Source organism: Lethenteron reissneri, chromosome 21 (assembly GCF_015708825.2).
Source record: "Lethenteron reissneri isolate LAM-NWPU_2019-01 chromosome 21, ASM1570882v1, whole genome shotgun sequence".
NCBI classification, from domain to species: Eukaryota; Metazoa; Chordata; class Hyperoartia; order Petromyzontiformes; family Petromyzontidae; genus Lethenteron; species Lethenteron reissneri.
Genome location: NC_083799.1, coordinates 10,565,237 through 10,590,218, shown reverse-complemented (window position 1 = coordinate 10,590,218; position 24,982 = coordinate 10,565,237). Strand labels below are relative to the sequence as shown.

The 24,982-nt window shown below is 48.5% G+C and overlaps 1 protein-coding gene across 1 annotated transcript in view; it reads left to right on the top strand.

Annotated features, from left to right (window-relative positions):
* The window catches only part of CFAP46 (cilia and flagella associated protein 46), a 67,214-nt gene extending 47,698 nt beyond the window's left edge, over positions 1–19,516 (top strand). Inside the window, 18 exon segments of the mRNA XM_061555781.1 lie at positions 1,771–1,872; positions 2,705–2,884; positions 3,487–3,690; positions 6,460–6,557; positions 6,732–6,823; positions 7,507–7,637; positions 8,159–8,265; positions 9,494–9,573; positions 9,900–10,157; positions 10,577–10,641; positions 11,503–11,563; positions 11,850–11,885; positions 12,345–12,441; positions 12,842–12,954; positions 14,348–14,429; positions 14,983–15,116; positions 16,508–16,621; positions 17,151–19,516. Coding sequence (XP_061411765.1) covers positions 1,771–1,872; positions 2,705–2,884; positions 3,487–3,690; positions 6,460–6,557; positions 6,732–6,823; positions 7,507–7,637; positions 8,159–8,265; positions 9,494–9,573; positions 9,900–10,157; positions 10,577–10,641; positions 11,503–11,563; positions 11,850–11,885; positions 12,345–12,441; positions 12,842–12,954; positions 14,348–14,429; positions 14,983–15,116; positions 16,508–16,621; positions 17,151–17,215 — 2,019 coding nt within the window. The 3' untranslated portion in view covers positions 17,216–19,516.
* Positions 19,517–24,982: the final 5,466 nt, after the last annotated feature.

Sequence of the window (24,982 nt, the reverse complement as noted above, 5' to 3'; positions counted from 1 at the left end):
TTATACATTATGTATTCATATGGTAAGTATGAATGCAGTCAAATACTTAAATAAATAAATACACCTATTTTAACACTTGTTTACCCAGATGTTGTCAAGAGAGGGCAATGTTGCTACATGTGTAGTGAGTTCAACCGAGTCGCAGACATACTCTTTACCAACACAAAGGGGTAACTGCCCCTTTACCAGATAACAAGCTATGGTGGTGGACCACCAGGCTAACTACACTAATTGCACCGTAACTGGCTACAACGTGCTGGAGACTTCTGCAGAACGTAGAACGCCGGCGAAGGTTTCTTTAGGATAACAACAGCGCCGGTCCCTCTGGGGGGCCCGGCTTATATCCTCCGTGGCGGGGCTCACTCCGCCCCTGGCCACGACCACCTTCCAGAACCCTCTTGCAAGATCTCGACCCGGACCACGTGACCGCCCCCAGCCCCCCACTTGGGGCCCCTCTGTATACTTAACCAGTCACAGGTCCTCTTGGGTTAACCAGAGTCCACGGCCTTCAGCACCCCTTCACTATGGCCAGCGCTTCCACACCCGATCCTCTAGGGCTGGCATTGCACGCCAAGTGTGTTGGCATCCATCGCTGTCAATCAGCGCTGACTGAGCCCCTCGAGGGCCGGTACTGCACCCACATCCCAGTGGTGTCCGCAATGTCAAGACACCGCACACCGTGCCTCTCTAGGGCTGGCATACACAGTGACATCCAACGTTGTCACTACATCACCCCCCCCCCCCCTTCATAGCACTCAGCCGTCCTGGCTGTCAACTCCCCCTTAATAATGAACTAACAAGTGTAACCAATTAACAACAACTATGTGCGCCTTAACAGTAACAATAACAAATAAATAAATACCCCAGCCCACCTATACAATATACACACTATCTACAAATATGCATTAATGGGCGAGGAAAGGGGGTGGAGGTACAGAACAACAAGCAAGAAGAGATAGAGAGAGAGGAAAAAACAAAATGCAGTAAAACGCGAACGCTCGGAACCCCCTCCATCACAACCATCTCCCACTCTCACTGTGTAACAACACCCGCAAGCACAATAATGGATAGGTTCAGCCAATAGTCAATACGGCCTGCCGAGTGCGACAACTAACTGACGATGTGGGAGCGTGTGTGTATGGGGGGGTCACGAAAACCGCAAAGTTTTTGATCGAGTCCTCGTGGCCGGGATCCCAGGGTAGGTGGGCTCGCTCTCTCTCGAGGTCCCGGGGGGAATATGCAACTGTCCCGACGAACCCGGCTCCTCACGGGGAGCAGTCGGCCGGGCCGACGGGCTCTTTGTTTTCTGAAGCCAGTGGAGTCGGTGCAGATGGCGACTTGGGGGCCGTCAGCCGCGCAACACCTGAGAACGGGATCACACACCTCAGCTCGTCTGATACACACCTGTGCTGCGGGCAGAATGTTATCAATTAGCTCCGAAATGATGGTCGCCGACGCACCAGTGTCGACGACCATCCTAATTTCGACCCCCTCAATCTAACCAATAACGACTTATATAATATATATGCATTGTCTTTTAAACTGATTGGTCTACACCAGAGATAGACTTCTTTAGGGCCTAGTCTCACCAGTGTCAGACCAGAGAACACCAAACAATACTTATGGTTAATGCAGACATGATTCCTTGTAAAAGGTTTCTATTTGGTGTTTGAACATCTTAACACCTGTTTTATTGCCAGAAAGGGTAAATATGGTAATGGCAAGACGAAATGTACTCAACTATTATTATTAATTATTCTGATTATTAAGGAGAACTGGGGGGATACGGAGCCAGAGCTCATGGAGGAAGACGATGGCTCCACAGAACTGACTTTTCTATCATCACCAACACCACCGGTTCTCCACATGCAGGTGAGTGACCGTGTGTGTGAGTGTGTGTGAGTGTGTGTGAGTGTGTGACCGTGTGTATGTGAGTGTGGCAAACATTATTACAGAGGTGTAAGGAATTTCAACACCACTTACATATCGTGTCTGCTTTTTATCGACCTGGTCAAGGCCTATGATACCATCATTAGGTCATGGCTTTGCATTATTCTACATGCTTTTGAGGCCCTGACCCTCTGCTCACAATCATGAATGGCTTTCAGAAAGCATATCAAGGACGCTACTGGGCTATTGGAGGCAGTCGCCCTCCAACAACAATGGAATGCAGAGAAATAATGCTCACAATAACAAGCGGAGCACCGGGTGGTTAAATCACAGCAAGTTGGCACAGTGGGGAGCACAGGTGGGGCATCTGTAAGTCATCGTCAGGTAACCCATAACACCTGGGTCTGCCCCGTGACTTCCTGCCATCGACATTTCGATACTCAAAGTGCATCTATCCTGGCGCAAGCACATTTGTGTCATCACTGCCACGTAGTGGTGAATGGCAGCTCCTGTTGATTTTGAGTGTGGGCGTGTTTTTGTAAGTGTATCTGAGCGAGTCGGTCTGGTCGGCTGAATCGTCAACATAGATAAAGGATTCAATGAGTGGAAGTTCATGGGAACAGTAACCATGGTAGTAGTGATAGAAGAGTGATACGAAGGCAACTGATTACTGATGAGTGAGCGAGGTGACTGGAATGAATCGGTGAGTGGTGGATCATCAATCAACTCAAGAGACGATGGGTCTGGGTTTCGGTTTGCTTCCTGGCCGTGACTCTTCCATCGCCACTTCCATTTGTCACCCCCTCACCACCAGGCTGAGCTGTCTCTCCCACAAGCTCAGCTGTGTCAGTCTGTGGAGCTGATGAGTCAGGCACTGGGCGTTGCTCTGCGGGAAGGTGACCTCCACACAGCGTCGAGTGCTGCGCTCGCCCTCACGGATGCCATGGGGCCCTCGCAGCCACGGGCAGCAGCACAATACCTGGCGCTGTTCCAGGTGAGTTCATACGCACACACACTCGTCACTCGCACATTCATGTACAACAACAGCTGCCTTTCGCCACTATGGAGCGGTGACGTCACCACAGCGCCTGCACTAGGCTAGGTGCACTTTGAGACCATCACGTGAAGTATGGAAGGCTCGCCGGCAGGAGGTCACGGTACAGATCCAGGTGTTATGAGTTGACTGACTGAGATGACTGGCAGATAGACAAGCTGTGCTCCCTACTGTGCCACCTTGCCGTGTTTTAGCCGCCTGGCGCTCCGCTCGTTATTGTGAGTGTCGCTCCTCCACTCTCCGTTGTCGCTGGAGGGTTCTCCCCCACTTTCCACCAGGCTCTTAACCATGTTCTCACTGACGCTTCCATCCGCTCCACCCCTCTCCCCCCTGCTCTTCCTGCTCTCATTCATGCTCTCACCCACACTCTCACCCATTTTCTCCCTATCTTCCCATGCTCTCCATCTCCCCACGCTCTCCCCCACTCTTCCCGCACACTCTCTCCGCTGCTGTCCCCCACGCTGTTACCCATGGTCTTACCCACACTTTCCCGCACTCTCCCCACTCTTCCCAATCTCCCACACTCTCTGCCGTGCCACTAGAGCTGTGTGGCAAGCCGGGCTCTGGCCGTGGTACTGAGGCGCGTGGCCGGGGCAGCCGGGAGCTCACGTGCGGCCGCCTGCCTCCGCACAGCCACGCGGGACCGTGGACAGGCTGGATGCTGCTGCCCCCTCACTCCTCCTGTTGCTGCTGCTACTACTGCCCCCACAGGCAGCGCCGCCGCCACGCATGCCCTGAAGCAGACGGTGAGGCCTGCTCACTCACTCATTCACTCGCTCACTCGCTTCCTCGCTCACTCTCTTTCTCACCACTTTGGCAGCAGCTCATTTTACACATGGGGTGATTTTTTTAACAATTGTAAATCACAACTCACCAATCGAACTGCACTAACACCAGTCTCAAGCCACTTATTTAGCTAGGAAAGCCTCACTGAGTCTCAGCAGTCTTTCTCAGGAGGGTTCTGCCAATGTTTTTCAGAGTAGAGGGCGATGTTGCTGCTGTGACTAATCCAAAATGAGTAATTTGCAGGTCATTTTTCAGCATTGGGATGTTTGGCCCATACCAGTTACATTTGTAACGGGTTCCGGAGACACTTGTAGATGTAACTTCTTTATTACGATTCAACACTCCAACTCTCCAACAGTCCAACACTCCAACAGTCCTGATACTCTGTTACAGCCTAGGTACACAGCAGAGGTGTGGACTCGAGTCATGTGACTTGGACTCGAGTCAGACTCGAGTCATGACGTTGATGACTTCAGACTCGACTTGGACTTGCATAACAATGACTTTGTCCCACCTCTGAGGTGTGGACTCGAGTCATGTGACTTGGACTCGAGTCAGACTCGAGTCATGAATTTGATGACTTCAGACTCGACTTGGACTTGCATAACAATGACTTTGTCCCACCTCTGGTACACAGCCTAGGTACACAGCCTAGATACACTACTCTGGCTACGCTCTGGAACTCGCCCTCACAAGGTCGTAGAGTCGGGAGTTCCAGAGTCCCACCACTGGCTCTCACAGCATCCCAGGGTCTTCAGATGGCTGGTCGTGGGTCTTGGGTCTTGAGTTACAACTGGGCCCCGATCGTCCAGGGAGCTCTCCTTTTATGCCTGGTCCAACGAGGGGTGGGGCCGTGTGCGCCACCAGACATCCCACAGAGCACACACAGCCCCCCCCCCCCGTTGGCGGCGCCAAAAGGCTTAAGCGCCTGGGAACCCAGAGCTCCCAGCAGCCCCTCCCTTCTTATGTCACTACACATTGTATGGTTTTTTTGGTTTAGCTATGGGACGAAACTGGAGAATCTAGACGTATTCCTTTACAGGACAGGGGAAGAACACGCAAACTCCACACAGTTTGCATGTTGGGAATCGAACCCAGGTCCTTCTTGCTGTGAGACACAAGTGTTAGCACTTCACAACCCTGCCGCCTGTATTCACTGTGAAATATTATGCGTCGTCTGTTTCACAGTTGATGTTAAAGATCCCGTAACATCATTTGAAACGAGTAGGGCATTGTGTGCTGGCGTCATGGTCCAAATTTACAAAAAAGTTGACACCACAAATTACTCAATTGTGATTACACATCGCAACCTCACCCCCTAGTGTGAAAACTACTGCAGATCGTATCCGTGAAACATCACACCAATACCAAATGTACTACATTATTATATTAAGTGTGGAAAAATAATCTAGCTCACTTATTCCTACAGCTCAAAGGGCATAGATTGTGCACAGCTCATCATCGCTACCATGGGTCCCTGGGTCGTTCCAATCAACGTGAGCCCATATTTGGCCAAGTGGGATAGAAAATATTTAGGATCACAGCTCATCATCGCTACCATGGGTCCCTGGGTCGTTCCGATCAACGTGAGCCCATATTTGGCCAAGTGGGATAGAAAATACTTAGGATCACAGCTCATCATCGCTACCATGGGTCCCTGGGTCGTTCCGATCAACGTGAGCCCATATTTGGCCAAGTGGGATAGAAAATACTTAGGATCACAGCTCATCATCGCTACCATGGGTCCCTGGGTCGTTCCAATCAACGTGAGCCCATATTTGGCCAAGTGGGATAGAAAATACTTAGGATCACAGCTCATCATTGCTACCATGGGTCCCTGGGACGTTCCGATCAACGTGAGCCCATATTTGGCCAAGTGGGATAGAAAATACTTAGGATCAAACGACCAGCAACAAGTAGCACTATGTAAGTTGTAATCGGTAATAGTAAACACTTTCTTGACTTGAGCAAGGTTATTGTGACAATGGAAACAAGCAAAGAGAGAAATTTGTGGCCTGCAGTGCGTTGACGAATGTTGGGTTTTTTTGTTATTTGTCCAGTGTGGTGAGTGAGTGAGTGTGGATGAGTGAATGAGGATCAGTGAGTCGTGAGTGAGTTAGTAGGTGAGTGAGTGTTGTTGTAAGTGTGTATATTGACCTTCTTTCGCACCGTACGTAGCCAACCATGCTTATCAGAGGTGTGGGGGAAGAACAACAAACTTAACACAAAAAGCAGTTAAAAATAAGTAGTTTTCAATCTAAATTTAAAAGTGATAATACAGCGACTGACCGCCGCTGAGCGTGTGAGTGACCTAATGAGTAGTGGATCAGCAATTAACCAATAAACATGAAGTCTCTCGTAATGTAATGTGCCTGTGTGCGTTTATACCTGTGCGCATGGCTTTGTGTGTGTGCGCATGTGGCGAGTGGTAGTGTAGTGGTTAGCACGTTGCGCTACGACCTCAGTGGCCCGAGTTCGATTCCAGCTCACGGCCAACACCACAGTGACGATTATCTGAACCGGCTCTAGGCCTCCCCTAGGTCGACCCTGCCTCAAATGAGTACCTCGTGGGATTCGTAAACATTGCCACTGGGGAGACAAAGGTGGCTGGGTGTGGTGCCTGGCCCCCACCCCCTCGTGTGCCATGCTAGCCTTCATAGGTGCTCGCTAACAGCACTTGCTCCAATACTTCTGTTCAGGCTATACGGATGATCTTTTTCTTTTGTCAGGTGTGGCGATATCTTGCAGTTTCGACACAGCACCTGGTGCTGATCAATGAGCTTCCTCCAAATCTAGACATCGTCATTCTGCAGCACTCCCTAGACAGGCAAGTATCAATACCCTACACACACATACACAGGCACCACACACACCGCACTGCATACACACATGCTGCATGCACACTGCACTTGCACACACACGCATGCCGCACTGCACACACACATTGCACTGCACGCACATACACACTCACTCACACACACGGGGATGCATGCGTTCACAGACGCTACCTCTATGGAGCTGTGCTGGACAAGCCGGGCTCTTGTGTGGGAGACAAGAAGAAGATGGAGAAACTTGGAGGCAGCCAGCAGCTAGGTTAGTACATCAGGGGGGAATGGTGGCAGGGAGACGGGGGGCTCCTACAGCAGTGGCCACATGGGTCAGTGTGTAACTAGTGTATCTATGTTGAACTTCTTTTGCAACGTACATAGCCAACCATGCTAATTGGAGGTGCTCGCTAACAGCACTCTTACTAAGTCTGTAAAGGGATGTGATATGGCCCAGCCAGTGGGGCATTCACCACTTGTTGCAGAGGTTCATGGTCGGAATCCGGCATTCTGCCCTCTTTAACACCGCAGTGTGCATTAACCATAGAATACTATGCACCATCTGCTTCACTCGCAGTGGATGTCAAAGATCCCGTAACATCATTCACAAGAGTCGGCAGTCTTGTGCCAGCGTCACGGTCCAAATTTGTCAAAATAAAAAAATTACCCGCAAATTATTCGTTTGGGATTACACATAGAAACGCTGCCCCCTACTGGCAGACTAATGCCCACATGGAGGCCAGATGCTAAGTCGTATTGTGCTGCACAGCTGCCACTGGGAGTGCTGATATGGTTACAACAGCAGCAGTGTGCATGCGGTTCACTCTGTGTGTGTTATAGGTGCTACTTGCTAACAGCACTTGCTCCAACAGTCTGTTAAGGTTATATGGGGGATCTTTGTCTTTCTGTATCTATATCTGAGTGTGTGTCTGTATCTATATGTGTGTGTAGCGTCTCGAACGCGTGTGGCTCGAATACAGGTCAAGGCTACGGAGTTGGACTCACTCCTGTGCAGCACACGGGAGCACAGGGAGAGAGCGCAGCAGAGTTATCTGCAGCAGGAGAAGAGAGAGACCCACACAGTGACTCTCACACACACGCACAGATACATAAACACACAGAGACAGAGAAATAGACACAGATACATATACACACAGACCATCATAGACTCACAAAGACAAAGAGACAGACACGTAAAGACATATACACACAAAGACATAGATACAGAGAGACATAACACACACAGAAACATAGACACATAGATATATAGACATGGACGCACAGAGACATAGACACACAGATACAAAAGACAAAGATACTGACACACAGAGACATAGAGACAGAGACCATCACTCACACATACACACAAAGAGGCATAGACACATAGAGACATAGACAGATACATTAGCCAGGTTTCAATAATATCTCTGTAAACGTGACAATTATTTTGGGTGGTGGAGGGCTAATCACAAGAATGTTGGTATAAAACCACCACGTGGACTAACCCAAAAATAATATGGATCACTGTGTGTTCTTAACTCTATTTGTTTCCAGGCTGTATTTGTTTATTTTCCGTTGTAATGCGTTTTCTTGTCATGTACAGATTTCAGATGATGACAGGCAGCTGCAAGAGGGTCTGGAGGCCATCGTGGGTCAAACCGAGCAATACCTGCAGCCAGTGCTGGCCCAACTGGGAGTGTCTGCACTCGGGTAGCGCTACCTCTACTCGTGGTCATCTCGTTCTTGCTGCACTGTCTGGGCCTTCCTCCTCCACTTCTGTCTACAGGAGAAATCATCCCTTGATGGATGGCAGGGTGGCGCAGTGGTCGAACTCGGGCCTCACTGCAACAAGGGCTTGGGTTCGATTCCTGACTTGGGTGCCTTTTCTGCGTAGAGTTTCTATGTTCTCCCCCTGTTCTGCAGTCTGCGTGTGTGTGAATGTGTGAGTGAGTGAGTGTGTGAGTGTGGGGAGTGGTAGTGTAGTGGTTAGCGCATTGTACTGCGAGCCCGGCAACCCCAGGTTGGTTCCCGCTCACGACCAACAACAGGGACGATTGTCTGAACCAGTCATGGGCCTCCCCTAGGTCGACTCAGCCTCAAATGAGTACCTGATGCGGTGTGTAAACATCGCCACTTGGGAGACATCCATCCCCATGCTGGCATTAATAAGTACTCGCGAACAATACTTGCCCCAAAAGTCTGTTAAGGCTATATGGGGGGATCTTTGCCTTATCTTTGTGAATGAGGAAGATTATGTGAAGTTTTTTTTCCTCCTCGATTCTGCATGGGTTTCTCCAGTTCCTCCCGTAGCTAAAAAACACCCAATGTAAATGGTATTGGCCAAACATCCTAACGCTAAACAACGTATACAGATTACTCAATTTGGATTACATATAGCGATATCATCTCCTGTTATAAACTTGGCAGGACCTTATTTATAAAGAGTCTTGAGACTCAATAAGGCTTTCTTGGGTAAACAAGCTTCAAAATAAAAAAATATATTACAAAAATATAAATACGTAGACACATTGTTAACATGTACATATGCACAGATGTGTGTGAAAACACGCACACATGGACACGCAAACCTAAATACACACGTGCACAAATACAAAGATCCCCTGTATAGCCTATTACAGACTCTTGGGACAAGTATTGTTAGTGAGCACCTATTAAGGCCGGCATGGCACACGAGGGGTTAATTGGCTAACACCACGCCTGGCCGCCTTTCTCTCCCCAGTGCTGATGTCTACACATGGCACCGGGTACTTATTTAAGGCTGAGTCTAGTCGCTCGATCTAGGGCAGAATTAGAACCGGTTTTATATATTCGAAAGTGATGTTAGCCAAGAGCGGGAACTAAACTCGGGAAGCCAGGTGTGTAGTACAGTGCGCTAACCACTGCACCACTGCTCCCCCCCCCCCCCACACACACGCAGGCTTATGGACCCTGTAGGGGCGGCTGTGAGCGCTCGCTGTCGAGGTGGAGAAAAATCAACCAGAGCCAGCGCTGAGCAAGGTGCCTGTGTGCCTGTCTTTGTGTGCGAGTGATGTCTATCTTTGCGAATGCATGTCTGTGTTCTTGTGTGCGTGTGTGTGCATATCTGTCTTTGTGTGTGTGTGTGAGTATGTGTGTCTGTGTGTATCTGTATATATATATTCATGTTGAACTTCTTTTACACCGTACGTAGCCAACCGTGCTAATCGGAGGTGTATCAGTGTATGTCTCTGTCTCTCTCGCTCTGCCTCTGTCTCTCTCTGTGACTGTGTGCGTGCGAGTGTGTCAGTGAGTCAAATTACAAGTGTGTCGTTGTGTTTTCTCTCCATCCCTTCCCATGTGTTCAGCTGCTGCCCCAGCTGCCCCCCACCTCATCATCCTCGCTGATCTGCATCTCATGCAGCTACCCTTGGAGCTGCTGCCCGGGGTGGTGGGTCGCCCCGAGCTGTCTCCATTTCCTGGCCGCACCCCCAGCGCTGAGAACCCCATGGCTGACATGGAGCCTCCTAAGACCCTACAGCTCCAGCCCCCACCACGCTCCATGAGCCGGGATTTCTCCTTGCAGATCCTGCACGGCCGCTGGGTTCGTGCAGCCTGCGGTAGTGGTGAGTGTGGTGGTGGTGGTGGTGGTGGTGAGTGTGGTGGCGGTGATGAGGGTGCTGGTGGTAGTAAGTATGGTGGTGGGGAGCGGTAGTGTAGCAGTTTGCACGCTGCGCTACAACCCCGGCAACCTGAGCTCGATTTCCGCTCACGGCAAACACCAGTGACGATTGTAGGAACCAGTCATGGGCCTCCCCTAGGTCGATGTGTAAACATCGCCATGAGGGAGAGAAATGCAGTCGAGCGTGGTTCTGGCATCCCACCTTATCGTGTGCCAATTGAGTAATTTGCCAGTAAGTTTTCAGCATTGGATGGTTGGCCAACATCAATAGATAACATAGAGTTGTGACTTTGTGTCACTTGCTTGTCAGACTACGAGAGAAGATTATGGTTCACCACGTGGTGTGTTTGTATCCCATCATAGAGGAGAAGGGGGAGGAAAAGCCTGGGAAGGAAGAGAAGGCAAGAAGCGTGCGCAAGCGTAATCCGGTAATTGATGCTTACATCCGTACGTATATGTTTAACATAAACCATCAAGCGAACTTCAGTCATCTTTGCAGTGGCTTTTGGCTAGTCATCGAACATAGATGGTCACTCCATCGCATTCTTTCTCTGAGTCTGAAGACTCGTTTTCAGAAGGGTCCTGCCAAGTTTTCGCAGTTGGGGGGGTGGGGGGGGCGACGTTCCTGTGCGTAATCCCAATTGAGTAATTTGCAGGTGTTTTTTCAGCAAGGAGATGTTTGGCCAATGCCAGTCATTCATTCGGCAGCCACAGCCAGACCCCACCAATACGAAATCTTGAACTTCGATCCCACACCAGTGCCGGGGATCCAAGTTGATTGACAGGTGGGGAGAGCCCCGCCCCTATAGAGGGGAGGGGTGGAGCGCCCCCCCCCCGACCCCCCCTCCACCCCCCATATCACATTGCCCCCACAACCAGAACTTTTCTTTAGCACCTGCATCAGGAAAGATAAGGCGTAATTTTCCTTAGCCAGGCGAGGTTTGCGTGTCACGGTCGTATAATGCAGCACGGTTATTTGCATTTCATGTTTGTTTTTTCCGTATTAGCCAAGTGTAGACACGCGGCTGAAATTATGCACACCCAGAAGGTGTGCGGCCGATGGATGGTGTAAACAAAATGTATGTGGAGAGATACAGTATATATATGCAGGAGACAATTATCAGTTTAACTATTTGTTTGAAATAATAGGTGATGATGCATTGGCAGTGGTGCACAAGTGCAAATAGTTATTGAGGAATGCGTTTAGTGGTTTGTTATTTAATTTAAATATACATTGGCACTCTCACATGACTGATGGCAAGGGTGCGTGCATATGTGCTCTGTGGCAGGTCTCTGTAAGTCAACCCGTGCCGCCTCACTGCAGCATTGTGGAAGGGCAAGGGCTCAAGTGTATCCTGACAATGCTGCCCACACAACAACATCCACCGCTGTTCACCACTAAGTGGCGGTGACGTCAGCACGGCGCTTGTGCCACACTGACCCACACACCACAATAACCCTTAGCATGGTTGGAGGAATCAACGAGTGAAGTTAACGGGAACAGTAACCTCGGTATTAGCCGTAGAAGAGTGGTGAGGAAATAACTGACCGCCAGTAAGCAAGTGACTGTCGTGAATCAGTGAGTGCTGGATCATCAACCATTCAGACTGTTTATTGTCCTGAGTGACTGGTGCAGATATTATCGACCCACATGGACACACACGGGAGGCAGGTATGAGGCGGAGGCACAGTGGTAACACTTGTCCTTCACAGCACGAAGGTCCTGGGTTCGATTCCCAAATCGGGCACCTTTGTTCGTGGAGTTTGTACGTTCTCCCCCTGTTATCTAGCGTGTGTGACAGTGTGAATGAGTGAGATTGAGTGTGTGCGAGTGAGTGAGTGTGTGGGAGTGAGAACGAGTGAGTGTTTGTGGTTTGTCCTTCCCTGTTTTACATGGGTTTCCTCCGGATTCTGCGGTTTTCTCACAACGCAAAAAAACGCAATAACTGGTATTATCCAAATATCCCAATGCTGAAAATATACCAGTAAAGGAATCATATGCGAATACACGTAACAACTTTGCCCCCATTGTGTCTGGCAGACTGTGATAACTGCTGTTTCTGTGTGTGGCACACTGTGATCACCGCTTTGTGTGGCACACTATGACCACCACTGTGTGTGTGGCACATAGGCAGCAATGTGGCACATGTGTGGACTCGCATCGTGGACTCGTCGTGCGCCCTCACGTCGCGATGGGAGGGGCTCGCCCCCTCAACAGGGCCCCCTAAGTGAGTTCCCTCCCTTTCACTTTCTCTCTCACTCACTCAATCTCCAGTTCTCTCACACTGCCTCCCGTGTGTGTGGTGCTGTGTGTTGTGATGGTTGCAATGCTCTCCGTCTTTGTGCGGTGCTGTGTGCAATGTGACCGTGCTGGGAGCGGTGGCGCAGTGGTTAGCGCACAGTGATACAAACCCGGCAGCCTGTGTTCCGTTCATACTCACAGCCAACATGAGTGACAAACACCTGAGATGGTCCTAGCCCCTCTAGGTCGACTCGGCCTTCATTGAGTGACTGATGCAGTATGTATTAAACATCAGAACTGGGGACACAAAGGCACCCCATGTCATAGCACTTGCCTCAAGTCTGTCAAAAGCTATATGGGGGATCTTTGTGTGTGTGGTGGAGCAGCGCTGCCCAGTGTGAGCGACTCGTTTCTGCAGCGAGCGCGCTGCTCCTCTGTGCTCCCAAGCGTTTCCTCTCCTTCCTCGCTCCGGAGAAACTCACCTCGCTGAGCCTCAACAGTAAGAACCATCCTCCACAGAGACACCCACCCCCACAGAGACACTCACCCCCATAGACACTCACCCCCCAGAGACACCTACACTCACAGAGACAAAGACACCCACAGACACCCACCCCCACAGAGACACTCACCCCCACAGAGACACCCACCCCCACAGAGACACTCACCCCCACAGAGACACCTACACTCACAGAGACAAAGACACCCACCCCCACAGAGACACTCACCCCCACAGAGACACCTACACTCACAGAGACAAAGACACCCACCCCCACAGAGACACTCACCCCCATAGACACTCACCCCCACAGAGACACCTACACTCACAGAGACAAAGACACCCACAGACACTCACCCCCACAGAGACACTCACCCCCATAGACACTCACCCCCATAGACACTCACCCCCACAGAGACACCTACACTCACAGAGACAAAGACACCCACCCCCACAGAGACACTCACCCCCAAAGAGACACTCACCCCCATAGACACTCACCCCCACAGAGACACCTACACTCACAGAGACAAAGACACCCACAGACACCCACCCCCACAGAGACACTTACCCCCACAGAGCCACTCACCCCCACAGAGACACTCACCCCCATAGACACTCACCCCCACAGAGACACCTACACTCACAGAGACAAAGACACTCACCCCCACAGAGACACCCACCCCCACAGAGACACCCACCCCCACAGAGACACTCACCCCCACAGAGACACCCAGTCTCTCACACCATCTCTGTGAGTTCCCGTCAGTGACATGGTCCAGCGGTAGTGTGTTTGCCGCTTGTTGCAGAGGTTCGCAGTCCGAATTCAGAAGGCCGCCCTGAGTATTACTGCGGTGTATATTAACTCTGTAATACTAGGTGCCACCTCTTCACCATGGACATTATAGATCCAATTACTTAACTAAAAAGGAGTTGGCCATTGTGTGTCAGCGTCGTGGTACAAATTTGCGGAAAAAAAAACTGATTGGTCCACACCAGAGACAGCTTACTTTAGAGCCTAGTCTCAAACAGTGTTAGACCAGAAGACGCCAGAAGTCGAAAGCTGTTCGCCATCTCTGGTGTGGACCAATCAGTTTCAAAGACAATGCATATACTGTCAGAGCATGTTTTTTGTTTGTATTTTCACCACAAGTATCTGTGGTTGATGCAGACATGATTCCTTGCAAAAGGTTTCAGTTTGGTGTTTTAACATCTTAACACCTATTCTTGGTTCTTTAAATCAAAATCTTAACACCTGTTTTGTTGCAAAAAAAAGGAGAAAACCTATTCCTATATTTTGACACTGGCAAAGGAGGCCCCATAATACTCAACTGCTAATTACTATCTCCCCATCCCTCTCACCCTCCTTTCCTCCCCAATACCTCTCCCACAGAGAGCCCTCTCGTGCTGCTTCTGGATCAGACACTGGTGGGCAGTACGGCTTTCAACCCTGACAGCACGCTCGCCCTGGAGAGGTGCCACATGCAACAACAACAACAACCGCCATTCGCCACTAAGTGGCGGTGACGTCACCACGACGCTTGTGCCAGGCCATGTCCACCTTGAGGCCACGTGAAGTGTCGAACGCCCGCTGGCAGGAGGTCACGGGGCAGACCCAGGTGCTACGGGTCGACTAACTGAGATGACCGAGATGACTGGCTGATGCGCCACATGCACACACAGAGACACCAACACTCACTCACTGTCACACTCACTCACACACTCAGCCACACACACCCACACACTCACACACAGCGACACTCACTTGCACACCAGCAGAACTCTTTTCGAGCCCGTGCCACTCACACACTCACTCACCCACACACTCAACTCACTCACCGACCCAAACACTCACCCAACAACAACAGCTGCCGCTGTTCAGCACAAAGTGGTGATGACGTCACAGCAGGCTAGATGCACTTTGAGGCCACGTGAAGTGTCAAAGACTCGCTGACAGGTCACGGGACAGGCCCAAGTGGCATGGGTTGACACAAATCTGTGCGGACCTTTATCTTTGTGTGCGTGCAGGGAGCGGGCCCTGGGGCTGCCAGGACCATTGCTGGGAGCCATAATGTTGAGCCTGGCTGGGGCCCGTGCTGTGCTGGCTCCACTGTGGCCTGGCAAAGCTGGAGGGATCGGTGCCCTTGAACGAGTTTGTGAAGGTGTGTGTGAGTGTGTAAGTATGTGTCAGGGAGCGGAAGTGTAGCGGTTAGCGCGCTGCGCTACGAACCTGGCGACCCGGGTTCGATTCCCGCTCATGGCCAATAGCAGTGACAATTATCTAAACCAGTCCCGGGCCTCCCCTAAGTCGACTCAACCTCAAATTGAGTACCTGGTGCGGCGTGTAAAACATTTCCACTAGGGAGACAAAGGCGGCTGGGCGTGGTGCTGGTCACCCACCCCCTCGTGTGCCGTGCCAGCCTTCATAGGTGCTCGCTAACAGTACTTGCTTCTAGAGTATGTTCAGGCTCTACAGGGGATCCTTTTTCTATGTGTGTGAGCGTTTTTTTGAGTGGGGGAGCGGTAGTGTAGAGGCTAGCACGCTGTGCTATAAACCTGGCGACCCAGGTTCGATTCCTGCTAACGGCCAACACCAGTGACGAATATCTGAACCAGTCTTGGGCCTCCCCTAAGTCCACTCAGCCTCAAATGGAGTACCTGGTGTGGTGTGAAAACTGCCACTGAGGAGACAAAGGTGGCCGGGCATGGTGCTAGCCACCACCCCCTCATGTGCCATGCCGGCCTTCATAGGTGCTTGCTAACAGCAATTTCCCCAACAGTCTGTTAAGGCTATACGGGGAAGCTTTGTCTTTGAGCGTTTATCTGAACCGGTCCTGAGTGAACTCATCCTCACTTGAGTAGCTAGTCCAATGTGTAAACATCGTTACTTCACTTGGTTAGGCAAAGGCAGTAGGGCGTGGTGCTGGCCACCCACCCCCTCGTGTAACATGCTGGCCATCATAGCTGTTCAATAACAGCATTTGCCCCAACAGTCTGTTCAGGCTATACAGGGGATCTTTGTCTTTTGTGATCGTGTATGTGTGAGTATGTGAAAATGTGTGGGTCTATGTGACGTGTGTGTGTGTGTGTCTTGAGTGGTCGGGGTCATTCTTGCAAATGAGACGATCATGATCTCTTGAGTTCTGGCTAAACAAAATAAACTTGTGTCTATTGGCTGTGTGGAAACTGCCCGGCCTATTGCTCAACACGAAGCACTCGGTCTACTTGGCCACAGCTATGCCATCTCTTATCTTATGTTTGCCAGTTTGAACCATTCAGGTTGAACCAGGCTGGATGGTGTAAGGAGCTCACAGATTCTTGGAAGATCTGAACACAATCCCATCAGTGAGCTGCTCGTGTACTGCACCTGCCTTATTAATAGGTGCTCGCTAACAGGGTCTTCTCCAAATGCTCTGTGTGGACGATACAGGGGTCTTTGTCTTTATGTGTATGTAGCACTCGTGTGCCGTTACGGCGCATAGGTGTTCCCTTAACAGCACTTGCCCCAGCAGTCTGTTCAAGGCTACGTGGGGATCTTTGTCTTTGTGTGCAGCACTGTTGGTGCGGGGGATGTGTTGTGGTCAAGTGCCTCAGCTCCAGGCTGGGTCCCCACTCAGCGGTGACGCAGGCGGCCCCTCTCGTCCTTCCACGCCCAGCGCCATCTCGGGTAGCTCCTTCCTCCTGCCCCCACAGGAGCCCTGTCCCCCTCCCCGTTCCCATGTGGAGACCTATCAGGGGTGGTCTTTTGAATAGCCTGTGTCAGACCGCAGTGATAATGACATGATAATTATTTGATTTTGAGAGAGCAATCTGTATGCCGGGGGTGGCTCAGAGCACTATACACGGGATAAGTGACTTTGCGTCACATCTGACCTCAAATAATTCAACCCTCTGTGCCAGAGGACCCACAGATGCAGATATCACGGAGCTACCTCCGAAATACCTTCTTCAAAGTGACACTCTGGTCCACACACAGTAAAGGGCAGCACTTTCCCACCCCCTCTGCACATAACAGTCAAACAAATACGTGTAATTCTCAGAGCTGTAATTTCCTAAAATGTAGTGCAGAGTGAAATGTAATGGGTTTTTTGTGCGCATGAGACAGAGAATTCAAGGCTCAGTATGCGTACTCCTGTGTGTACCTGTGTGGACCGGTGTTTACCTGTCTGTGCGTGTGTATTGTGTGCATGCGACAGGGAGTTGCTGGTCTACAGAAGAGGGCCTGGTTCTCTATGGGCTGCCCAACGTCGTCATCAGATGAATGTCAATCATCTCAGCATCACTTTTTTCAATCTTAAGTCGCCAGATAAGATACAGCTTCAATGTCATAATCACCATATTACTAATACTATGTTTACCCAAAGAAGCCTCACTGAGTCTCAAGACTCTTTTTAGGAGGGTCCTGACAAGTGTGTAAAGTAGGGACCGATGTTGCTATGTATAATCTCAATTGAGTGATTTCCAGACAACCCAGAGGAAACCCATGCAGAACAGGGGTAGAACGTACAGACTCCATTCAGAAAGGCCTCTGAGTCTGGAATTGAACCCAGGTCTTTCCTGCTGTGAGGCATAAGTGTTCCACTGTTCCACCCTGCCACCCCAATCATCCCAATTTTGCACTACCCTCCTGAGAAAGAGCCTTCATACTTAGCGAGTCTTTCCTGAGTACACAAGCAAAATAATAATAATAAAAACAGGTGTTGCAAGTCATTTCCATCAATCAATGCCAGGTCACACCATCCACTTGCATTGCAAGACAAAAATTCCACTTACAGCCTTTCACAGACTGTTGAGGCAAGTGCTGTGAGTGAGCACCTATAAAGGCTGGTACAGCAGAAGAGGGGTGGGGTGGCCAACACCACGCCCGGCCACCTTTGTCTCCCCAGTGGTGATGTTTACACACCGCAGCAGGTACTCATTTGATGCTGAGTTGACCTAGAGGAGGCCCATGACCGGTTTGAATAATCGTCACTGGTGTTGGCCGTGAGCAGGAATCGAACTCGGGTCGCCGGATTCGTAGCGCAGTGTTGCGCTAATCGCGACACTGCCGCTCCCCACACTTTACATTGCATACACACACACTCCTGTCATATCTGGATATCTGGACCTCACTGCACTGGATAGAATTCATCACAAAGGAATTCGGGTGGTTGATGATCCAGCACTCACTAACTCATACCAGGCACTCCCTCACCGATGATCAGTCACGTCTTTATCACACTTCCATCGATGCTGTATTCTGTTTTATTTTATTTGTTTCATTTTGGTGACCCAACTCAATCTTGCAAATGAGACTCATCCTGATATCTGGAGTTTTCATCCGGTTAAACAAAATAAACTTGAGTTACTCTTACTCAGGTTACTGTTCACGTGAACTCCACTTATTGATTTCTCCACCCATATTGAAGATTCTAATCCACATTATACAACCACCACGACACTGCAGGTCACAACATCACACTCACCCACTCACTCACTCATTCACTCACCCACCCACTCTCTAGGCAACTCATCTCACTACAAGTTAAAATACTTATCTTTTTGCTTCTTTGGAATTCCCTCCCATCGTCTCTTTTCTTCAGGTCTTATAATAACCTTGCTTTTTTCAGGAAATGTGTTAATTGCCTATTACAGCAATAATTACCTATTACAGCAATAATTACCTATTATATCTTGATTTGAAGCTTTCGTGACTGCAGGAATCTATACTCATTGGTTCTTTCGGTAAAGTCACGTGGGTCAAAACATAATTATTTCTCTACCTACGTGACTTTACCGAAATAAGCACAGAGTATAATTACCTATTATAGCAATAATAATCTATTACAACAATAACGTGCTGTTTGTTGCTTGTCGTTTGATGTTTTGGGATTTGTGGCCTGTACTCTACAACTTGTGTTTAAAACAACATACAAACATGAATGCACATGGCGCACACTAAAAATTGCATGCTGTGACACATGTTGCTTAGCTTAAAAGTTTCGTATAATATTGAAATAAGTAATGTGAAGAATACGTCTCCATTATCTTTGGGTCTTCCGGTGAAGTCACGTAGATAGGTTCAAAGAAAATAACAAAAAACTACGACGTTTCGATCGCAACACAAGCGGTCATCATCAGGAAAAGAGGGGGGTTAGCTTCTAAAGGCAAACTGTTTATAAAAGTTTGAGATGGGCTTAGCCCAAATGTCAGCAACTAATATTAATGTAAGTGGTGGGCAGCAACCACGACGGTGCTTGGTTTTCCACCAATCAAAGAGCTGCCAGGTGAAAATTAGCATACTCTTTGGTTCTTTCGGTAAAGTCACGTAGGTATAAAATAAAATAAATCACGACGTTTCGGGAGCAACACAAGCGTCCATCAGGTGGGAAGGCAAATTAGCATGTTAATGGGAGATCAGTGAGCGGCCTCTACAGCGCGCACACTGAGATGGCTCTGTTAATGTGAGAGATTAGCATGTTAATGTTAGAGGTTAGCATGTTAATGGGAGATCGCAGAGCAGCAACCTGGCTGTGTTGGTGTGAACCTGTTATTGAACATGTAATAAAGCTCGTTGAGACGACTTCTGGAATCCGTCTTTTATTCAACTTATGTTACAGTTACTTCACGCTGCTGATAGGCAGCGTGAGAGGGACAGATAGACAGAGAGAGACGCACTGCCACGTGTCAACTCGGAGCCCCGCTCCCGCTTGGCCCCCTTCCTCTGTTCGTTCCCGTTCTGACCACGTGTCGTTCATCTCCACCCCTATTTAATACCCGGGTCACATGGTACGTTTCCGCCAATCCTCGTTAGCCTGCATCGAATCTTCCAGGCTCCCTCGTCAGCTCCCGGGACCACGCCCCTAACTCATCTCCCCATTAGCTGAGGCCAAAGCCAGCAGACCCAATCCTTATAGCTGTCACCTTTCCATCACGTCAGGGCCATGCCCCTAGGCTTCCCCCCATTGGCTGTAAACCAGGACCGGCAGAGCCAATCACCATGACAAGTTGTGATACGTCAGTGAGCCGGATATATCCTCATATTACATTAATGTGAGAGATTAGAATGTTAATAGGAGATTGCAGAACAGCAACCTCGAGGTCAGCGCGCGAAGTGGCTGTGTTGGTGTGAACCTGTTATTGAACAACTAACATCGGAAGGTGGTATGATGGGAACATCACAGCCAGCTATGACTTAAACTGCTTGATAACAACCTTCCAATGATTGCTCAGTTTGTACCCATCTGCTCGGTTGAAATTGTGTCTGTATATACGGATGGCTTCATGAAAGAATCTTTGTTGATAGCCCGTGGGTTTGCAAAGTACCTTTGTCTTAGAGAAATAAATTTCGTGTGAGCCCACTGCATTAAAACAATGATCAGCCACGGCCGAGGTATTGGTCCAACCGTGTTTCAGATCTGTCTTATGTTCACGAACACGGTCCGAGACATGTCGCTTAGTTTCCCCAATGTAACTCCTGCCGCAGACACAGCTTAGTTTGTAGACACTGGGGTATTGCATGTCAGGGATCACATCCTTCACAGATGGGATCAGATCACAAATTGTATTTACTGTGTTAAATCGAACCTGGATCTTGTGTTTTCTCATGAGTTTGGAAATATTTTTGATGACCCCTGCTATGTATGGCAAGGTGATGGTTTTGATTGGGTCCTCAGATGGTTATTTCCCAATGGTTGGGGTGATAGCTTTATGGATTGTGTAGTCTGAATATCCATTCATCTTGAGAGCTTGGTGTACATGTTCCAGTTCACTGGCTAGGAGATGATGGTCGGAAATACATCGAGCTCTATGGTGTAGAGTTTTGATGAGGGAATTCTGGGATGGATGGTGGTGGGAGTCAGGTTTTAGATATGCATCAGTATGGGTGGCTTTCCTGTAGACAGTGTCCCATTGAGCCATCTGGTCTCTTTTCGATTAAAACATCAAAATATCGTAGCTTGCTATCCTTTTCCATCTCCATGGCGAATTTGATGGCTGGGTGTATGGAATTGATATGGTTGAGGAATTGGTTCAGAGCTGGTCGGCCATGTGGCCATATGACGAATGTGTCATCTATGTACCTCTTCCACAAGGACGGACGTAGAGTGGATGCCTGGATGGCATTTATCTCAAAATATTCCATGAAAACATTGGCTACAACTGGGTACGCGTCGACATGGGATGAAGTCTGGGGTTGTGGGCAGCGTAGAGTTGAAGGGTGTGGGGGGGGGGGGAGATGAGATGATTAACCTGCAGTGAATAGATCGAGTGTTATTTCCTTGAATAGCAACCAAGATGATAATGGAAGTCATCAGCCGGAGAGAAAGAACTGGATTGGACATATCGTATGAAAGGGATGGTTTGATACCGTACATTATAGAGTGCAAAAAATAATTTGAAAGAACGAGAGGAAGGCCAATAATTAGGATATCGGAGGAGCTGAAGGGTAAAATGTGGGAATGAAGAGGGGAGAGAACAAAGGATGGAGAAGATGATAGCGAAGGAGCTGCCGTTAAGGCAGAGCACCAAAACCAAAACCCCAATGGTTTTCATTAACACATCACTGACGTTTTAGGTCCTTACATGGCAAGCGAGCTACAATTCACTCCACGTAGCTCTTGTTTCTTGAGCTCTTTTGAACGAGCAATGGAGGACGCCCATCGGCTGCACAGAAGTTTAGCAGCTTCCTCCCGATGTTCTTGAGCTGATCTGGCCCCTGCTCTTCGATCACTCCGGTCCAAATGCTTGCGTCGTAACCCAACTCGGGCATCAAGTCACACAACTCGATTATTCCAAAGGGTTACGTTAGCCAGTACTTGGGACAGATCGTAGAGGGCATTTGGTGGCAGATCGTAGAGGGCATTTGGTGGCATAAACCACCACCACAATTTCCTGCCTGCTGTTGATGGGGAAGTGAACGCAGAAATGTCACGGTTTCCACACCTCACAGGTTTCCACCCACACCACACTCTCACGTCACCTTCACACTGCTTGTTTTTATTCGCAAGTGACACGTGTTGTTTGACAGCATATTTTCATTGATGCAATTATTCATACATACACACATACATTCATTCCTTCAATGATTAATTCACCCATCAATGTCTTCCTTGAGCTATACACTATTTCATTCAGTAATATATTAATACTGTATTCACATGTTTATGGATTGAATGCGTCCTTTTTTGCTGTATTCCTTCACTCATTACTTAGTACATTATTTAATTAATTGGTTAATTCTATTAATGTTTGAAATACAATTCTTGACAGAAGAATATATAGAGTGTGGCGCGGTTAGGCTTGAATCATAATTTTTACTTGTAACGTGCACAGTATTCGCTCTCAGAGAGAAAGACTCAGAGGCGTGATGAACCAGAGACAAGTGAGAAAGGCAGCCAGGGAGGTGAGCCAATGCAAAATCCCGCCCAAGCTCTGCGGTCCTCTATATATGAAGGTGTTATCGGCCAATGCATTTTATACGTGAGGAAATAAGCACCTGGATAAAACTCACGCGTGTGAGGGGGCAACAACTACATATCACTTTCAAATGGAGCAGATTGTCGTGGAGAGTTCGCTGTTACAGCCTTCTCCTGGCAAGCCAGGGTATGGTACCTCGACATCCATGGGGAGTTTTTTTGTGTCATCCACCAACCTTCTCGCCTCCAGGGCTGAAGAATTAAGAGGCCGTGTGGATAGCCACCACCCGATCTCACGGTGGTCACGCAGCCATTCCCATTGGATTAAGGCAGTCGGTAACTTAGCGGTTGGGTTGCTATTTATTTAGTTCTCTATTTTATGCATTGGTATTTCTCATAGCTGAAAGGAAAAAAACGAGATATAACTGGTATTGGCCAAACATCATAATGCTGAAAATGACTCAATTGTTAATTATACATCGCAAAATTGTCCAAGATTGCAAGTGGGCAGGACCCTCCTGAATCTTGACTCAGCGAGGCTATCCTGGGTAGTAAACAAGTGTCAAGAATAAACTGTGCCTACATGCGCTCCAGAACTTGCACAAGCTTCGTGTAGGCTCTGTAAGCGCTCATATCAGACCCACACTGACCATCCAAGTTAGAAAATATATCGTGTCCCGCCAGCGCCAAGAAAGGGGGATCCATCTTGTACGTGCAAGTCTGACCACCTTCACTTCAATAGTATGCAATGTGATGGAACCTATCATCAACAATCAGATCCTCGGTGATTATTAATTTTTAGTGGAATGCGTTGATGTCTGCGAACCGAGTCGCCCTTGAAACATCTTATTAGCTCAATGGATTTCGATTTAAAGCTTTCGTGACTGCAGGGATTCATCTTCTTGGTTCTTTCGGTAAAGTCACGTAGAATGGAAATAATAAAAATAAAACATAATAAAATAATTCTCACGACGTTTCGGCCACAATGCAAGCAGCCGTCCTCAGGTGGAGAACAGGTTTGGTTACCTTATTTTATTTCCATTCTACGTGACTTTACCGAAAGAACCAAGAAGCTCAATGGAGCTTTACTCGGGATATAAACGTCCAAATTCTGAGGTTCCATCAAAGATGATCTGCAGGTAACCTGTTCGCTAATGTATATCAGGTTTTGTGCTCAAGCCTTGAACATATTTGAAGTCTTATAATCATAGCCCGAGACATGTATAAAGCGTCGATCATGTCTGGTATCCCACATTAATTAAACCCAAAAGAACCTAACGCGTCCATCTAAGTGCCGTTTAAATATCCCAAGAACAAGAATTGGAATAGGTGACAAAGCCTTTGCATTGCAGCACCAACGTTTTGAAAAAAAAATCATCTCTGAACAATATATCCTGAAGCAGATTAGTGCTGGATACAGCGGTCACATTTGCAAATGTAACTTTGATCCTTACCTGTGTATCGATATCTTCTTGGTTCTTTCGGTAAAGTCACGTAGAAGGAAAATAATAAAATAATACAAATAAAACATTATAAAATAATTCTCACGACGTTTCGGCCACAACGCAAGCAGCCGTCTTCAGGTGTAGAACAGGTCTGTCGAGAAGGCAGAGTCTGAATGGCACGCCCCAGGCTTGGAGCGACTATTTGTGTATCGATAGTTCAATGTTTATGTGTTATTTATCGAGGGACTATGTGGTGTTATCTTGTTGTGTTGTCTGGGACTGTTTTGTTGTTGTTTTGCTGCCTTGCTCGATCATAGTAAATCGGACTTATAAATAATATGTATTTATATTTAGTGACTTGCTTAATATTTTCTCTATTTTGCACTCCTATCGTTTTTTTATTGTTTGCCGTTGTAATTTGCTGACCCCGTGCCCATACTGGACATGTGAAAAAATAGCTTCATAGCTCATTGGATTCCTCCTCCAGTTTAGATAAAGATTCTGATTCATTACAACACGACCATCATTTGGCATCAACGCTATTATGCAAGCCTGCTTTTTTAGCTTTCTGGCAGGCCAATATTTGTGGGAATTGATGGTAGCCAATCTGATCTTTATTAACTGTTTTGCAAGGATCTGTTTTATCTCCAACATCAATTTCTTTCCTTTATAAATCACCAATAAAGTGCCTAGACAGTATCTGTTACTGACTGGGGAGTGCATGAAAGTGATTGGAGATCACCATCTGGTTGTGACGTGATATTAACTGCATCAATTCGTGTGCAATTTGTAAGGGCGCGGTGACACAGACCTATTGCATTTAAAGGTGATAATCCCTTGTTCATCATGACGTCCTTTTTACTTCCATGTCTCAACAGCGTTATGGAGATCGCGTGACGTGAGGGTTCTGCCTTTGTAGTGAGGGTTCTGAGTTGACGCTGAGGAGGGGGGAGGCGCCTCGCCCCACCATGTGGAGTGATGTCACCCGCTAATTATTATTAACGATTATTAATGAGGGAGGCTGTTCGATGTGGAGTGACGTCACTTGCTCATGATTATTAATAAGGGGGGCTGGCCGACGTGGAGTGACGTCACGTGCGGGACACAAACATTCTTGGCTCATTAACACATTGTCCTGCGGAGGGAGCTGGTAGGAACGTTGGGTTGCTCGGTCAATGGCCAGGGTCA